The sequence below is a fragment of the Tasmannia lanceolata genome, unplaced genomic scaffold, assembly GCF_043159265.1.
Source record: "Tasmannia lanceolata isolate RefF3 unplaced genomic scaffold, GAP_Taslan_0.1 ptg000005l, whole genome shotgun sequence".
Classification (NCBI taxonomy): Eukaryota; Viridiplantae; Streptophyta; class Magnoliopsida; order Canellales; family Winteraceae; genus Tasmannia; species Tasmannia lanceolata.
In genome coordinates this window covers 10,351,288-10,369,599 of record NW_027518682.1, presented here as the reverse complement: position 1 = coordinate 10,369,599, position 18,312 = coordinate 10,351,288, and the positions used below count along the sequence as shown (strand labels likewise).

General features: G+C 44.9%; 1 protein-coding gene across 1 annotated transcript; it reads left to right on the top strand.

Moving 5' to 3' along the window:
* Nucleotides 1-16,258: 16,258 nt before the first annotated feature.
* On the top strand, nucleotides 16,259-17,520 carry LOC143876602 (caffeoylshikimate esterase-like). The gene has a single exon (XM_077378303.1). It carries the CDS (start codon nucleotides 16,312-16,314, stop codon nucleotides 17,284-17,286), a length of 975 nt encoding a protein of 324 aa, XP_077234418.1. The 5' UTR covers nucleotides 16,259-16,311; the 3' UTR covers nucleotides 17,287-17,520.
* Nucleotides 17,521-18,312: the final 792 nt, after the last annotated feature.

Below are 18,312 nucleotides of genomic sequence, written 5' to 3'. Positions count from 1 at the left end.
GAGAGGACCGAACCCACCACTCCAGCAGACAAGTCCGTCACCCCACGGCCAGGCATGCACAAACAGAGCCTCACCGCCATCGAAGGTCGCGGTCTCGCTCTGCGCAAAGGCGCCGAGCTCATGAAGATCGTGCACCACCAATGAAGTCCCGGCCTCGTCGTAGGAGTCCGGAGAGTCAGTCCGGCTCCGCGGCAAGCCAATCTGTGGGATGAATTAGGTCCCTGGACCATAGAGCGGATCCGCTACTACAGAGAATGGAGGAAATGGACCACAGAATAGAGGAACTGGCAAAGGACCAGAGCCGGCCCGCCTCCAGGGCGTTCTCAAGCAGAACGCCAGTCACTGATGATGTCCAGGGTGCCCCAGCACCCAGAGGGTTTAAAATGCCAGCCGTCCCGCAGTGCGACGGGACTACTGACCCCGTGGACCACTTGGAGACATTCAGAACAATGATGCTTCTCCACGGCGCCTCCGACGGCTTCATTTGCAGAGTGTTTCCAACGACGCTAACTGGCGCGGCAAGAGACTGGTACTCCAGGATCAAACCGAATTCCATCAGTAACTTTGATGATTTTGGAGGGGATCTGGTCCGCCACTTCATGAGTAGCCGCAGGCCGAGGAAAACGACAGCATCCCTGATGGCCTTGCGGCAGGACGACAATGAGCCTCTGAAAGTGTTCGTCCGCCGATTCAACAGGGAGGCACTTCAAGTGCCAAATTTAGATCCCTCAGCAGCTATGAATGCGCTCCTCGCGGGTGCCAGATCTAATGATTTCCGTTGGGCTGTAGCTCGATAAAATCCGCACTCACTGGCGGACCTCATGGCCGAGGCAGAGGAGTACATAACGGTGGAAGAAACACTGGCAGCTCTTGATTCAAATCGGAGGATAACCTCTGAAGATAAAAATCCCCCCAAGCAGCGCAGGGAGGATAAACCTCCAAGAAGAGAGAAGTCTCCACCTCCGCAAAGAAGAGAAGAGAACTTCACGCCCCTCAATACCTCCAGGAAACATATATTGGCCGCCATTAGCGAAGAAGAATTCGTGAGGTGGCCTGCTAGAATGATCTCCAAAGGAAACAGGAGAGATCCATCAAAATACTGTCGGTTCCATAAGGACCACGGTCACGACACGGATGAGTGTTGGCAGCTCAAAGAGGAAATTGAGCAGCTGATCGGCCGGGGTTATTTGAAAAAGAATATCCGAACTGACGGCCGCAAGCAAGAGCGCAGAGAAAAGAGCCCCCAAGGCCGCAGCCCTCGAAGATCACAGCCGCCCCCTGCTTGGAACAAAACCCCTCAGCCGGCCAGTACGCAGCCAGAGGCACCACGTTCTCAGCCAAGGGGGTCATTGGTACAATCATGGGTGGACCTGCTGCTGGTGGCACGTCCTCCGCTGCCCGCAAAGCGTATGCACGACGAGTCAACGCCGTGCACACGACCAGGAAGAAGACAAGAACAGAGAATGAGATCTCCTTCTCAGATGCAGATCTGGACAACCTCATACTGCCTCATGACGATGCACTGGTTGTAACCATGCTCGTCGCCAACTGGGAAGTAAAGAAAATCCTCGTGGACAATGGGAGTTCGGCGGATATCTTATACTATCATGCCTTTCAGAAGATGATGATAGGTGACGACCGCCTGAAGCCGGCGAACTCAGACTTGTTTGGCTTCTCCGGAGAGATTGTGAAAGTAGAGGGGCAGATCGAGCTCCCAGTCCTTGTCGGAGAACCACCTTGTCAAGCGTTCGCCATGGTCAACTTCCTGGTAGTAAGGGCCACTTCGGTCTATAATGCTATCCTGGGACGGCCTGGCCAGAACCTGATTCGAGCAGTGACTTCGGCCTATCACCAAAAGATGAAGTTCATAACCCCCAATGGCGTGGGAGAAGTCCGAGGAGATCAGCCTCAATCCAGGGAGTGCTTCGCGATGGCACTCAAAGGTAAAAATGCAGTAGAATCACTGCCAATTGAACTGCTCGATGTGAGGGACGAGCTCAGGGGGACTCAACCCGCTGAAGACCTTGTCTCCGTCCCACTATGCCCAAAAGATAGTGAGAAAGTCGCTCTGATCGGCTCCTCTCTCAGCAACAGCATTCAGCACCAGCTCACTAAGTTTCTCCAAGACAATGCAGATGTCTTTGCATGGGTTCCTGCTGATATGCCCGGCATTGATCCAGAGATCAGTACGCACAGACTTGGTGTTGATTCAACCTGTAAACCGGTCAAGCAGAAGAGGAGGCATTTCGCTTTTGAAAGGCGACAGGCAATAAAAGAAGAAGTGGAGAGGCTTCTGAAAGCTGACTTCATTCGCGAGATTCGATACCCGGACTGGTTGGCAAATGTAGTCCTAGTCAAGAAGACAAATGGAAAATGGAGGACCTGCGTCGATTTCACCGATCTGAATAAGGCCTGTCCTAAGGACAGCTATCCGCTCCCAAAGATCGATCAGCTCATCGACGCCACTGCGGGTCACGAATTAATGAGCTTCATGGACGCCTTCTCCGGATACAACCAAATCAGGATGTACGAATCAGATATACCAAAGACCTCCTTCGTCACAGATCAGGGGACTTATTGCTACCGTGTTATGCCCTTCGGCCTCAAAAACGCCGGAGCTACCTACCAAAGGCTAGTGAACAGACTCTTTCAGAACCAGATCGGCCGTAACATGGAAGTCTATGTGGACGATATGCTGGTCAAGAGTCGAAGTGCGCAGGATCATGTGTCTGATCTCAGAGAAACATTCCAGGTCCTGAAAAAGCACAACATGAAGCTTAACCCCACCAAGTGTACCTTTGGCGTTAACTCAGGGAAGTTCTTAGGGTTCATGGTAAGCCAACGCGGGATAGAAGCAAATCCAGAGAAAATTAAAGCTGTGATGGAGCTCACTGCTCACAGGAATGATAGCCGCATTGGGGCGCTTTATCTCTAAGTCAGCGGAGAGGTGCCTGCCTTTCTTTAGCGCGGTCAAAGGACTCAAGACTGCGCCCTGGACGGAGGAGTGCCAGACCGCATTCGAAGAGTTGAAGAAATACTTGTCCTCCCCGCCACTATTAACAAAGCCGGAGCCAGGCGAGGAGCTACTTCTGTATCTCTCCATTAGTTCCACGGCTCTGGCAGCTGTCCTCGTCCGCGAAGAGCACCGCCAGCAAAAATCTATCTATTATGTTAGCAAGGTTCTTCACGACGCAGAAATAAGGTACCAGCGGGTCGAGAAATTGGCTTACGCGCTCGTAATGGCGGCCAGGAAGTTAAGGCCGTATTTTCAAGCCCACACCATAAAAGTCTTGACTGATCAGCCACTCCGGCAAGTTCTCCATCGACCAGACATCTCGGGGCGACTCGTGAAATGGGCCGTGGAGCTGAGCGAGTTCGATATCCAGTACGCACCTAGGCCAGCAATCAAGGCTCAAGTACTGGCAGACTTCGTGGCTGAGTGCACCATCCTCCAGCAGTTCGCCGATTCTGAAGCTGTGCAGCTCCCAGTTGCGGAGAAAGCAGCTCCTAAAGAATGTATAGCAGAGGGAACTGAAACATAAATCATTCATCTGCCAGCCAAGCAGGGCTCCACAACCAGCACACTAATCTGGGAAGTACATGTCGACGGGTCTTCGAACAAGAGTGGCTGTGGAGCTGGCCTCATCCTCACCGGGCCTGATGACTTCACTGCAGATTATGCCCTGAGGTTCGGATTCCGCGCATCCAACAACGAGGCAGAATATGAAGCTCTCCTTGCCGGAATGAGCCTTGCGATCCAAACCGGCGCCCGGAAATTAAAAGCATACTGCGACTCTCAGCTGGTTGCAAACCAGATTCAAGGGATCTACGAAGCTCGACACGAGCGTATGATCAAGTACCTCGCCAAGGTTCGTCAACTCGCCAGCAAGTTCGAAAGTTTCGAGGTCATCAGAATCCCTAGAACAGAAAATGCCAAGGCAGATGTGCTGTCAAAATTGGCCGCCTCCGGATATACCACTCTCGGGAGCATATGTATGGAGTTTCTACAGAAATCCAGTATCGAAGGTAAAGCTGCGGAAACAATGCAGGTTGAGAACGAGGCGTGCTGGATGGACGAGATCACCAGTTATCTGCGTGATGGTAGACTCCCCGAAGGTAAGAAGGAAGCCCGCAAGGTGATACAGAGAGCTGCCCGATTCTCCCTCAACAGCGACAACTTATATAAAAGATCCTATACCCTCCCATATCTGAAGTGCCTTAGACCGAGCGACGCCGCGTATGCACTGCAAGAGACACATGAAGGAATTTGTGAAGAGCATCTGGGGGGCAAAGCCCTGGCAATAAAAGTGCTGCTCAGAGGTCTGTATTGGCCCACCTTAAGGCAGGACGCGCTGAGTCTGGTTAAAAGGTGTGAGAGGTGTCAGAAATTCTCTCCCACCATCCACCAGCCCGCCGTGGCAATGGCTCCAATTATTAGTCCACTCCCCTTCGCCGTATGGGGGATGGACATCCTAGGCCCCTTTCCACCGGCCTCCGGAAAGCGCATGTTCGTGGTAGTGGCGATCGACTATTTCACTAAGTGGGTGGAGGCGGAACCTCTAGCACAGATCACAGAGCAAAATGTGCAGAACTTCTTCTGGAAAGCAGTAGTTTGCAGATTTGGGATTCCCCGTGCCTTAATAACGGACAACGGCAAACAGTTCGACTGCCGGAACTTTCGGAAGTTCTGCTCCGATCTGTAGATCGAACAGAGGTTCACTTCAGTAGCTCACCCCCAGACCAACGGGCAAACAGAAGTGACTAATAGGATCCTGCTTCAGGAGATAAAGAAGAGACTGGATGGGCGTACCGCACTACTCCTCGCACGCCAACTGGTGAATCGCCATTCAACCTCTCCTTTGGAACAGAGGCTGTGATACCGGTTGATATAGGCACTCTGTCTCTCAGAGTCACCAGCTTCAACGAGCAGCTTAACAGTGATGGGCTCCGCGCCAATCTCGACTTACTAGAGGAGATCCGGGAAGAATCTCGAATCCGAGTTGCCGCCTACAAGCAGAGAGTATCCAACTATCATGACTCCAAGATACGTCCCAGAGAATTCCGGACAGGAGATTTAGTCCTGAGGAGGGCAGCCGTCTCCCAACCAACGAAAGTCGGGAAACTCTCCCCGACTTGGGAGGGGCCATATCAAGTGAAAGAAGTTATCTGCCCGGGAAGCTACAAGCTAGAGACACTGGAGGAGCATCTATTACCCCACGCATGGAACTCCAAAAACCTCAGAAAATATTATCAGTAGTCACATCGTCCGGCGTGAGAGGTGACTTTGTAAATTACGTTTATGTTAATATGAATAAATAATTCTTTTTTGCAGATTCAGATTTTCCTCTTATATTTGGAAACCCAGTTCATAAAACTTAGGTACTCTCTAGAAACCCAGTTCATAAAACTTAGGTACTATCTGGTGTGGACCCCGATCCGAGAGAGGCGGCGGGGGACGTGCCCCACGCGCATGGGTCTCTATGGATCATCCACGTGAATGGAGAGCTCTACCAAGGAACTCTCGAAAGAAGTGCCTCTCACAGCATGAGTGGCGATATAAAAGGTGAGATACCTCTCGATTCGGGGACTAGCCCAGATTCGAGGCGTACCTTAAACAAAGAAGAGTCGCCATCCAAGGAAGTGGGCCAAGGATCCCATACTATGCTCTGTTGCAACGGATAACCAGAGATTATAAAAAGAGGGTTCGTGCCTGGTTACGAATTCGGAAGGTCAAAAGAGCACCTCATCCGCCCAAGTGCAAACACCTGGTCTCTTATGCCATTTATTCAATAATTTTGAAGGGTTTTGGGCGAAAGTCATATGAAATGGGAACGAATATCTCCGAGAAGATGTCTATCTAATCATGCATGTCTCGGAGATGAATAATAAGCACACATAAAAGAAATGAAAGAAGTGTCGCCTAAGAATAACTAGGTTATGAGTGTTATACCTAATTGGTGTCTGAGTTCTGGTGTGCAAACACATGCATGCTACAGCTAAAGGTATAGGATCTGTACATGAAAGTAAGAAAACACAACAAAACACACAACACAATTCAATTCTATACATGATTGGACAAAAATGAGTCATAACTCTAATGTGACCTGATTCGGACCAAGATGGCCATCCATCCCAGCTGCTCTACGTATCCAGGCCTCGGGAAGAATCGGAGTCAACGTAGTTCGATGTCCTATTCTAACTACGATGCCTAACCATCTAGAACCGCTATCCTAGACTCGATCCACTAGACTCGACTGATTTTTAAAGCTTTTTATATGATTGCTTAAATTCAAGTGAATTGTAATTTTTAGGACTCTCTATATGCCCTAACTAATGCAAGTTGATTAGCCTTAAACTAATGCAGGTGGGCCCTACATCCTACGTGTAACTAGGCTGTGCATCCTAAAGAAAACCACGGGCTGACTATATGCTTCATAGTCTAGCCATCGATTCGACTAAATGTCTAACTGATCGACTCGAGGCCTCCTAACTCTAGGGACACTCACACGACAGGACATACCATATCAATACAAATCAAGACAGCCCCCTAACTCTAAAACACCCCAAATATCTAGGACATACTCCTAACTCTAGGGGAAGATCTCTTTGAGAAAGGTTTTGAAGAAGTTTTTGTATTTTTGGAAGGTTTAAAATGTTTATTTTTAAAAGGTTTGGCTGGACCTGGGATGTGGATCCCAAGCTGCACTACGTACCCTATGGAAAGGGATCAAGCCAACGTAGTTCGGAACATATTCCGAGATAAAGACACTAAACAAGCAAACAAGTGTGATTCACAAACATGTAAACTAGCGTGCTCACAAACAGGTATACCAGCGTGGTCACAAACAAGTAAACAAGCGTGATCACAAACAAATGAAACACTAATCAGATAAAACATGTCTAAAGGAAGTATCTGAAAGACTTGGAAAGTCTTCTAAAATGAAGAGAAAGAAATACTACACAGGATTTAAGCAAGATCTCCTAAAAGATGGGCTAGGGATGACTCCTTCATCGCCCTGGCAATGAGAAAGATTCTAAAAAAAAATTAAAAAAAATCTAAAAGGCTGGGTAAGCCTACTAAACAACAGAGGGGAGTACTACTAGGACTAAGCAAGTCCTTTAAAGATGGGCTTGGGCTATCACCTTCATCGCCCTTGCAATAAGAGGATAAATTCCTGAATAAAGGAATAATTTCTTAAAAGAAAAGATCTTAGAAACATTAAACAATTGTAAACAACAGACATTCTATAAGAATTCGAAATACTAGAGTGAAGCCCTGTAGATAATGGGAGAATGAAAAGTATCAACGGTCTATTCATATGAAGACAAGTAATATGCTAACAAAAACCTGATATGTTTATCATGTCAACCTTCAAATGATGTCAATTCAAACATTGAGAAACAACTTAAATATAAAAATCATTTATACAAGCCACTAGTTCAAAATTTTATCTTATACCTTCAGGCCTTTAAATACGGAATTCTTAGAAGCACTATTTTCATTTCAGGTACATGCACTAGGTACTACAAAACTTAAATGAAACTCCTTTTTCCTTAATCACTCAAATGCACATTAGTAAGCTAAAAGAGATTCAAATGAAATTAAAACAAAAACCAAATCCTATTTTGACTTTCTTTTAATACAAACATCAACTTTTAAAGAGCAGTATCATCTTTTCATACAGGGTAAGCAAGGGGAAAAGAGATGATAAACCATCAATTAACAATTTCAATTTCAATCAAAACTTAGCCCAGGTTGATTTAAATAACCCTCTTCTATGAGATGGACAAATGTAACTATCAAACCCTGCTAGTATCCATGTTGACAAAGGGAATGGCTGTTATGGGCATTGCTATGGAGAAGTAAGCAAAAATACATGACAATTACACATCTTGACATTTATGAACCTATCAAAGGGGAAGGATAAAGGACCAGACTATGTAAAATGTATACAACCAAGGATAATAATCAATCAATCATTGAGAATGAATAGGAGTTAGACAAACTATATCAATATTAACAGATTGGAACTTTATCCCTTACAAGATAACCTATCAACTAAATATCTCTCTCATGTGGAGCATGTTCTTCATTTCAAACAAAACTATTAAACCAAAGCAATACATGAAGTAGCCATCTACTCTCATAGGAAACATATAGAGAGTAGATACTCTATTTGCTTTAACAGAATTCAACTATGCCTCAGTTTGGACAAAACAAAAAATTTCTATTTTAACACCATCATTATCAACAGGTCTCATATATAACAAAAATTACACAAGGTTGTTGACTCAAATAAAATACTCATTTTTATTTTCTAACACCTCATCATTTATCTATATTAGAACCAACTGATGTTGATCCCAACCGAGTAGAACATGCTAATTCTATAACAGGAAATGCTTACAAATAGCACCAATAAAAAAAAAAAATTTAAATTCAAAACTGAACTATAAATCATTTTGACCTTTTTCAAAATAAAAACATAACAATCTAGCTGATTTGAACCACATTTCTGTCTCTAAAATAATCCAAAGCTCAAACTTGAGCTGCTCAACCACATTATCATATTTGACCTATATTTTTTTTAACAATTAAAACATAGCTGGTTCATATCAATATTAAACATTATGAAAAAACAATGGTCAGCCCACATGGCCTTTGATCTGTTCATTGAAGATCTCGAGTAGGTATATATACAAAAGAATAAACTCTGAGCCAATATACTTCGTATATAAATGAGAGTGAGTGAGGCTGGTCAAATATAATATTGGTTGTGAGGGCTGCTAACAGCAAGAGTGTGAGGGTTGTCATTACCAACATGGTAAGACGGCTGCTACAACCAAAGCAAAAAGAGGCTGCCATTACCAAAATGGTAAGAGGGCTGCTACAACCAAAATGAAAAGGGGCTGCTATTATCAAAATGGTGAGAGAGCTTACACATGTCAAAACAAGGTGGGGGTTATACATGTCATCATGAGAAGGCTACACATATCAAAAAGGGTTAGGGGCTGCCATTATCAAAGTAGAAATGGGATTTGCTAGACAGTTTTATGAAAAGCCATTTTGTGGCTCACTTTTGCAAGCAATTCAGCCACTTCATAGCAGATTTTGTAGATAGGCCAAAGGAAAAGACAAACTAAACTAATGTAGCTAATTCAACCCCATGTGAAACCGAACAAATGTTTGAAGAATTCAACAGGTATAATTTTGAGCTAAATTTAAATGAGGAATGGGGAATGGGGAATGGGGAATGGGGAAACTTATATATCCATAATAGCACAGTATACACCCATATTTCTAAGAGTTAGCATCACAAAATCAAGATGAACAGTGTGGGGAAAATTGAATTTAAGAGAGGAGAAAAGAAAAAAAAAATCTAGACATATCCTTCTAGTCTCCAATGTATACTCTACAGTCATTGGAAGAATATTTACAAGATAGATCAAAGCACAGACAATGTTGACTAGAAAATATACATTTATCCCTCCATCTACACCATCCAATTACCAACTCCTTTCCATTCTTTTGATATTTTTTCAAACCAAAATACTCTTTGAAAAAAGAAAAAAAAATGACCTAATGACATGTGACAATATAAACACTTACATAAAAAAAAAATTAGATGAATAACAAAAAAAATTAGATGAACTAAATACAAAGTTATCCAAATAGAAACAACAACTCAGATATATATATATATAAATTAATTGCAATCTCATTCTACCAGATTCTTGTTGACCATAAATTTACACTATCATATGACAACACTAGCACAATTACAAAACTTATTCTGTATTCTAAAGTAGACTAAAATCAAGCTTCAAGGGCTTAAATTCCAAACTCTTCCTTATTAGTATATAATTACATGCCTTTTTACAAACCAGAACATGAAAATCAAGATTCACACAATATACTAAATTTTTTTAAATCATTTATAATCAAATTTCTGCAATAAAATTCAAGAAATTCAATCTGTGTCTTGAAACTCAAAACAAATCAGATCATAATTATTTGATATGTCGATTATTTCCATCCATGAACATAAAAAAAAATAATTAGTGAAATTTCGAGTAAAAACAAAAACAGAGACTCTTACCTGAACAAGACAAATTTATAACTTGCTGAAGTGAAATTCACCTCAAGCTCTTCAAATCACAGTGCAATCCTCAAATGAAAATCTACAAGCTTGTGACTACTACTCATCTACTGTGCCTTTGCTAATTTTGACAAAGAATGAAAACAAAGGAGGAAATTCACCAAATCATGTATAAATTGTCTAAAGCCATGGTATAATCTTTGTGATCTAACATGTATAAGCATAACTCCATGACTTGATAGTTCGGATCTGAAATCGTGAGGTTATATATCTGAGAATGATGTTTTAACAAAAGCTAGGGTTTAAAAACCAAGAAAACAGGTTCTAGATAAGAACAAAAGGTAGATAAGCATTGAGTATATAACAAGGAAGAAGAAGACTTGGCTGGAGAAGAAAAAAAAAGAAAAGTTAGGGTTTCAATGGATGAAGAGAAAGGATTTTATCAAGAAAAATGAAGAAACAAGGCAACAAAATACGGATCTCTGCAAAAGATGAATATAGAATGCCGGTTGGAATCTTGCCGGAGCTTAGACAAGTTCGCCGGAAAAACTACCGAGGAAGGAGAAGACCGAACGGAGGGTTTGGTTTTTCTAAACTCTCTCTCTAATCCTCTGCTAGGGTTTCTAATTTGGGGAAAACTTAATTCCAGTAAAAATGAGAAAGCCTTTTCTATTTATAAATGATGAGGATAATTTTTGGGCACTACAAGTTGACAAAACACCCCCTATTAGTATATTTCTACTTGTTTTTATAAGAAAATGGGTGGTTCAAGGAAATTGTTTTAATGAAAATAAATTCGAGTCCCTTTAATTACAGGGACACCCCCTCTGCCGCAATATACATTGACTGGACTACCCCTAAACTGGATAAACCACCCCTCTTCTGCTACACTATATTTACACTATCTCATAAACTATGATCGTCTGCTAGACAAACCGCAACGGATTTCCACGAAAATTTATAGGGAGCTAATCAGGACCCTAACCTACCCTAGGATAATTTGGGACGCTAGACCATTAATTTGGAAGGGTTTCATTCAAATACACCAAATTGGGGTTCGGTCAAAATGGGGTGTCTACATCTGGAAACCCAGTTCACAATTGGAAACCCAGTTCATAAAACTTGGGTACTCTCTGGAAACCCAGGGTACTATCTGGAATCCCAGTTCACAAAACTTGGGTACTCTCTGGAAACCCAGTTCATAAAACTTGGGTACTATCGGGAAACCCAGTTCATAAAACTTGGGTACTCTGGAAACCCAGTTCGCTAGAACTTGGCTATCAATCGCCTAGAATCCCAGGTTATTAAAACTAGGGGGCAAGCCGGGCAAGTCACACAGCTAGAGCTTATCAGATACAAAGGAGAACAGATATGGACAAGTATAATTTCATTGATCAAAATGTAGGGCCTCGAGGACCATTACAGAGTTGGCCAAAGGCCGTCAAAAAAAAAAAGAAGTGGAGATTCTGGGGTCTCAAGGACCATTACAAAAAGAAAAAGAAGATACTAAGAGACATCCGGGACAGAGGCGGTGTCGACAGCGGCATCAGCGCCAGTACCAGCAGGAACCTCCGGATCCTCCTCGACAATTGTCGGCCTAGCAGGAGGAGTCAGATCTGTCATCACCAAGTTTGGGTTGCATGCTTTGAGTTGTTCGAGGCAGTCATAGTACCCAAGACTATAAGCCTCACTCGACAGACTGAAAAGTTCAGCCTCCTTCGCCTCTGCAGCCTCCTTCACCGCGACATTCTGCCTCTCTTTGGCTCTCTCCCTCTGGGCACTCATGGCTTCGGCAGCCTTGTGAAGGTTATGCTTCTCGAGGGCCAAATCCTCTGCAAGTAGCTTCTTCTCTGCTTCCACCTGCCCAATGCTCGTTTGGAGCTCCTTGACCTCACTGGCCAGCTTCCCGTTCACCACTTCAGATTTGGTGATGGCCTCGGAGAATTTCTTGCTCTTCTCCTTGAGATCGTTGTAGTATATCCCAATCTACAGACAGAAACAAGCATCAGTATAGGAAGAAAGCAAAAGAAGGACAGAAAGTAAGAGCTCATTGCCTCCCGTTACCTGATAAAGTGAAGAGAACACTGCCTCTTCGCCTGTGGCTGGCGGTTCATGGATGACCTATTGCTTGTCCCTCCGAAGGAGACATTTGCTCAGGATCTCAGCCACTACTCGGCTTTCACCCAGGGCAGTATCGTCCTTCTGAACGGCCCAATTGGGCCGAAAAACGTTATCACTCGACCTCACTGGAGGAGGACGGGCTCCAGAACGAGTTCCAGTGGATGCACCACCAGATTTAGAAGAACCACCTCCCTGGGCAAAGGGGCCGACCAGCTTCACAGTGGTTTTCGCCTTCGGAGCCGCCGGAGGCGCAGTGTCTTGCGTCGGAGCAGGACTCGCCAGTTCAGCCGCCTTTCTTTTTAGGCTCTGTTGGATTGCCTGTTGAGCCCCCTCCTGCGCCCTTGGCTGGGCTCCTTGCCTTATCCTCTCAACTGTTGATTGTTTCTTCATTTCTGCAAGTAAACAAGCAGTCAGAAGCAAAAAAGGAAAAACAGCAGTTTTAAGAGTCTAGCTACATACGTGCCGGAGTCGTGGTACTTATACCAAGTCCGAACAGAATTTCTTCTCCTGAAAAGTTCGAACAGTGAATAAGGCCTGCTCGCTCCACCTCCTCCCGCATGAGGGCGAACGTCCTCTTATCGTCGCCCTCAAGAAGCGGCTTGCGGCTCAGCCCTTTGGTATTCGGAGTGTCCCACACTAGAGGAACTGGCTAGGCTTCACTGGGCTCCGTATCCTTGACATAGAAGAACCTATTCTTCCACGAATGTATTGATGAAGGGATACCAGTGATAATTTTCAATTCAGGGCGCTGGCTAATATAAATCCAGCCCCCTTCCTTATGCCTCTTCAGATGTGCACAAGCACGGAATAGAGGCACGGACACGCCCCTCTCTAGCCGGCCATGAACAAGGTACAAAAACCCAGTCAGTAACCTCCATGAGTTCGGAGCCACCTGGGCAGGGGCCAGTCGATAATATCGAAGCACTGCGGCAAAGAATGGGGGCAAAGGAAAGCGAAGCCCTGCTCTCAACGACTCTTCATAAATGCAGAGATCCGAGCTTTCGTTACACGCCCTATCTCCCTCTATTGCCGCTCTCAGCTCAAACGATGGGAGCACACAATATTTATCTCTAATGTCTCTCAGCATGGACTCGGTGAGGTGATTTTCCTCAATTAGAGCCCGCATGTTGTACTTAGGGTTGGCCTCCATCCGTGCTCTAGCGATGACCTCCACGGCCCGGCCAGGAAGGAACGTTGTCGAGGCTTCAGCAACGTCGCTACCCCCACTCCCCCCTACTCGGTGGAGACTATCAGTCGGGAGTGGGGTAGTGTTCAGATCCAATATCACCTCATCCTTGTCCCCCCCGTCGTCGCTGTCTATAATTTCTACTCTAGGGGCTGGACTAGCCATTACAGGCTCCTGAGGCGGCCTAAATTCTGAACTACTACTGGTGGAGGACTCAGAACCGGACTCGGAACTTGAACAACTATCAGACATGTAGTAAAAAGAGGGGCTGAGAAGAATACCGGTGAGTAGCGAGGTCCTGGGTCCGCTCATGACTCCAACTACGAACTGAGAAGCCAAACTCGCAGAGAGAAAAGAGAAGAAAAGATGAAAAGTGAAAAGTGAAAAATGAGAGGTAAAAACCTCCTTTTATAACCTTTTCAAAGGCGGTGGGCATTAAATGCGAAGCACGCATCTCAAGGGTCCTCAGATGGTGCCACGTGTCCCTTATTAATGACGGGCACATTCTCCCAGTCAAGAATATGATTGAGTAGGCGCGTATGCATACGCGCGTAAGCACGGGCATCTCCAGAAGAATCTCCGGACTCAATCTGCGGACTCATCCCAAGCCGCACTGGATACAAGACGACAAAAACTAGTCCGGCCTAAGCCGGACTGGATATAACGCGTTTCTACAAAACGACAAAAACCAGTCCGGCCCAAGCCGCACTGGACACAAGATGACAAAAACCAGTCCGGCCCAAGCCGGACTGGATATAACGTGTTTCTACAAAACGACAAAAACCAGTCCGGCCCAAGCCGGACTGGATATAACGCGTTTCTACAAAACGACAAAAACCAGTCCGGCCCAAGCCGGACTGACGGACTCCGGACTGGATTTCCGGACTCACTTCCAGCCGGACTGACGAACTCCGGACTGGATTTCCGGACTCATTTCCAGCCAGACTGACGAACTCCGGACTGGATTTCCGGACTCATTTCCAGCCGGACTGACGAACTCCGGACTGGATTTCCGGACTCATTTCCAGCCGGACTGACGAACTCCGGACTGGATTTCCGGACTCATTTCCAGCCGGACTGGCTCAATTCCGGACTGGATTTCCGGACTCATTTCCAGCCGGACTGACGAACTCAGGACTGGATTTCCGGACTCATTTCCAGCCGGACTGACGAACTCCGGACTGGATTTCCGGACTCATTCCCCAGCCGGACTGGCTCAACTCCGGACCGGATTCCCAGGCTCATCTCTAGCCGGTGTCTGCCCATCCAAAAACGTGATCAACCACACTTCCCCAAGTCACTCAATGACTTGGAGAGCTGGGGGGCAACTGATGGGGTGTAAAAACTCCGGCCTCTCACAGGCCGCCACCTGTCCTGGAGTAGGTGAACTCCAACCTCTCACAGGCCGCCACCTGTCCTGGAGTAGGTAAACTCCAGCCTCTCACATGCCGCCACCTGTCCCAGAGTAGGTGAACTCCAGCCTCTCACAGGCCGCCACCTGTCCTGGGGCAGGTGAACCCCAGCCTATCACAGGCCGCCACCTGTCCTGGACACCTGTCCTGGACATCTCACCAAGTTTTCCCCTATAAATAGGGGTTCAAAGCTCAAACCAATGGGTAATTCGAAAAACCCTCTCCACCCAAAAACTCTTAAAACACGCTCTGCACTCTGCTCATACTGACTTGAGTGTCGAAGGGCCTGTCCGGAGTAAAACCCGGGTTGGTCTTCTGACATCGCTTGCCTTTGTGCAGGACTCAGCCCTCATAGCAGGACTCAGCCACTTCATTCCGCTTCACTCCGGTCCCTTAGGACTCAGCCCCTTTGGTCATCCAGCTCAGCTCTTACGTCACTGCTGTACCTGTTACCGATTTTCGGCCCAACAGGCGATAATCAGATTTGAGCGAGGAGGCTGTTAGAGTTCAGATAGATGCGCCCGCAAAAGACGGAGAAGCAAACGCGGCTCTTCTTGATTACATAAGCTCGGTTAGTCCCTCTCTCTCTCTCGGGTTTTCATTTTTGAGAATTAGGGTTTCTTTTTGTACGGTGTATAAAACAAATTAAGAGTCGTAAAGATTAGGACAATGATTCATGTGGGTCGGTTACATAAGCTCGGTCTCTCTCTCTCTCTCTCTCTCTCTCTATAGGGTTTTCATCTTTTGAGAATTAGGGTTTCTTTTTGTACGGAGTTTAATAGGGTTTTTCTTGGGGAGTGATAAATCGACTCCCTAAATTGATAAATCGACTCCCCATGTGTCTTTCTCTCTCCTCTTGGTTAGAGAGAGAAAGAGGAGAGAGATAGACACATGGGGAGTCGATTTATCCATTTGGGAGTCGATTTATCTCTGCCCTTTTTCTTTTATTTCATTGATTCTTGATAAGATTTTAAGTTTGTTGTGATATTGGAAATTGAAGCATTTAATTATGGCGTGTGTAAAATGAGTAAGGTTGAGAAACGCTAAAATTTAAATACACTGTACAATGGGTCCTCCATGAGTCTCTCTTTGACTCATTTATTGGAGAAACGGAAAAAATCTCATTAAACAAAATGCAACTAATATTTCCTTTCTTGGAGAGTAAAGGGCCCCCTCCTTACTAAATTAAGTCACACACGCTTAACATTTCCTTTCCTACACTGTACTATATGACGCCCATGGAGGGTCTCTCATTAACTCATTTAGGGAGAAAGAACCATTCTCCTCACCCAACAAATTCAGATACACGCTTTCTCCATATTTCCCATCTCTTTCCACCATTCCATCCCAAAATTTCTCCTATAAATATCTCTTCCTTTGCTGTTATACAACAAACAATTCTACTTGTATTCTTTTCTTCTTTGGCCTACTTGCAACCTTCTTCTACCACTCAAAGCAGAGCAATTTCCTTGTTTATTTGAGGTCTTTCACCATGGCCCAAGGTAGTATAAATGTCAGATATGAGGAGGAATTTATCTTCAATTCCGGAGGATTGATGCTTTTCACATGTCGATGGCTTCCGACGAATCAAGACCCAAAAGCATTGATCTTTCTATGCCATGGATACGCCATGGAATGTAGCATATCAATGGAAGGCACTGGAACTTGGCTTGCGAAGGCTGGTTATGCGGTCTATGGTGTGGACTATGAGGGCCATGGAAAGTCGTCTGGCTTGCAAGGTTACATACCAAGCTTTGATGACCTTGTTAATGATTGTTCTGATTATTTTACAAGCATATGTGAGAAGAAGGAGAATAAGATGAAGTTAAGATATCTTCTTGGAGAGTCTATGGGAGGAGCAGTTGTTCTTTGCTTACACAGGAAGAAGCCAAAATTCTGGGATGGAGCTGTTTTGGTTGCTCCCATGTGTAAGATTGCTGAAGAGATGAAGCCCCACCCACTTGTAATCAATGTTTTGAGTAAGCCGTGTAGGATTATTCCAACATGGAAAATAATCCCAACTCAGGATATTATAGATATTGCTATAAAGAATCCAGAGAAAAGAGACGAGGTTCGTTCGAATCCCCTTTGCTACAAAGGAAAACCTCGATTGAGAACAGGCCATGAGCTTCTCATGGTCAGCTTAGACATAGAAAAGACAATAGATCAGGTCTCGTTGCCTTTCATGATTGTTCATGGAGGAGACGATATCGTAATAGACCCGTCGGTGAGTAGATTGTTATATGATTCCGCATCAAGCTCTGATAAGACCTTCAACTTATATCCTGGCATGTGGCATGCTCTCACTTCTGGTGAACCGCCTGAAAATATACAACTTGTCTTCTCCGACATTGTTGCCTGGTTGGATGAAAGAGCTAGTGCAGTGAATTCGAGATCCGAGAGAGAAGGAAAGAACAAGCACGATCATCCAGCATTCCTTGAGAAGAAGGTTTTTTTATACGCTTAAGACGTGTTGGTGTTACATTTACACGGATGCCGGCGATCTAGCAATGAATGAAGATTCAATAGGCAGGAGAGGGGCACATACCTTAGAATTGATAGAGATGGATTACATGGTAACATAAATTAGCCGTGGGATGTTTGTCACTATAAGTCCTATACATGAAAAATTGTTTATTACAATTGAAGAAATCTTCAAAAATTATATATTTTTAAGTTACATTAATAAGAAAATTGATATTTCTTGCGTGGTATGTCACATGTGAAGTCTCTCTCTCTATCTCTCTCTCTCTCTCCAATGGTAAATATTTTTATTAATGAAAGCTGGGATACTCGTGACCAAGAAGGTCAAGACAAAGCAACCAAGTCTACAATCAAGCTGAACACTACCATAAAAACGAATGGTAGCTTCAATTGTGGTATCACCTATCCACTCAAGGCAGCCAAAATTCAAAAACAACTAGACCCTCTTTTGAAACACCTTCCCTAGCCATCATATCGGCTTCCCTGTTAGCTGATCTCTTTAGATGAAAGAATGTGATTGCTGACCCTTCGATCCTGTCTTGAATTTCATCGAATCAATGGGCAAACCTCCAAGGAACCAGGAGACTTCCCTTAAGCCATTTTATGACATTGAGGGGATCCCCCTCAACTACTACCTGTCCCATGCGATCAGGACCTATTCTTAATCCCTGCAGCGCTATCCTCACCTCGGCCTCGTTTGAATCAGCAATGCCAATTGGGCCCGAAAACGCCCATATAGTGTTACCATATTCATCTTTAAGACACCTATCCCTGTCAGCCCAAGATTTGCCATGCTAGAGCCATCAAAGTTAAGATTTAGGAGTCCAGGAGTTGGTGGTGCCTATTCTAGGTTAATAGTCAGGGTTCCCTCTGAATTAGCACAAACCTCCTTCCATGCATACCACAAGTCATGGGCTGATACAAACATGAATAAAGGCGTAACCCTTGCTGACAAAATTGTTAGGGCAATTACATTCCAGAATAGGAATTGGGGTCTTTTACCTAGACC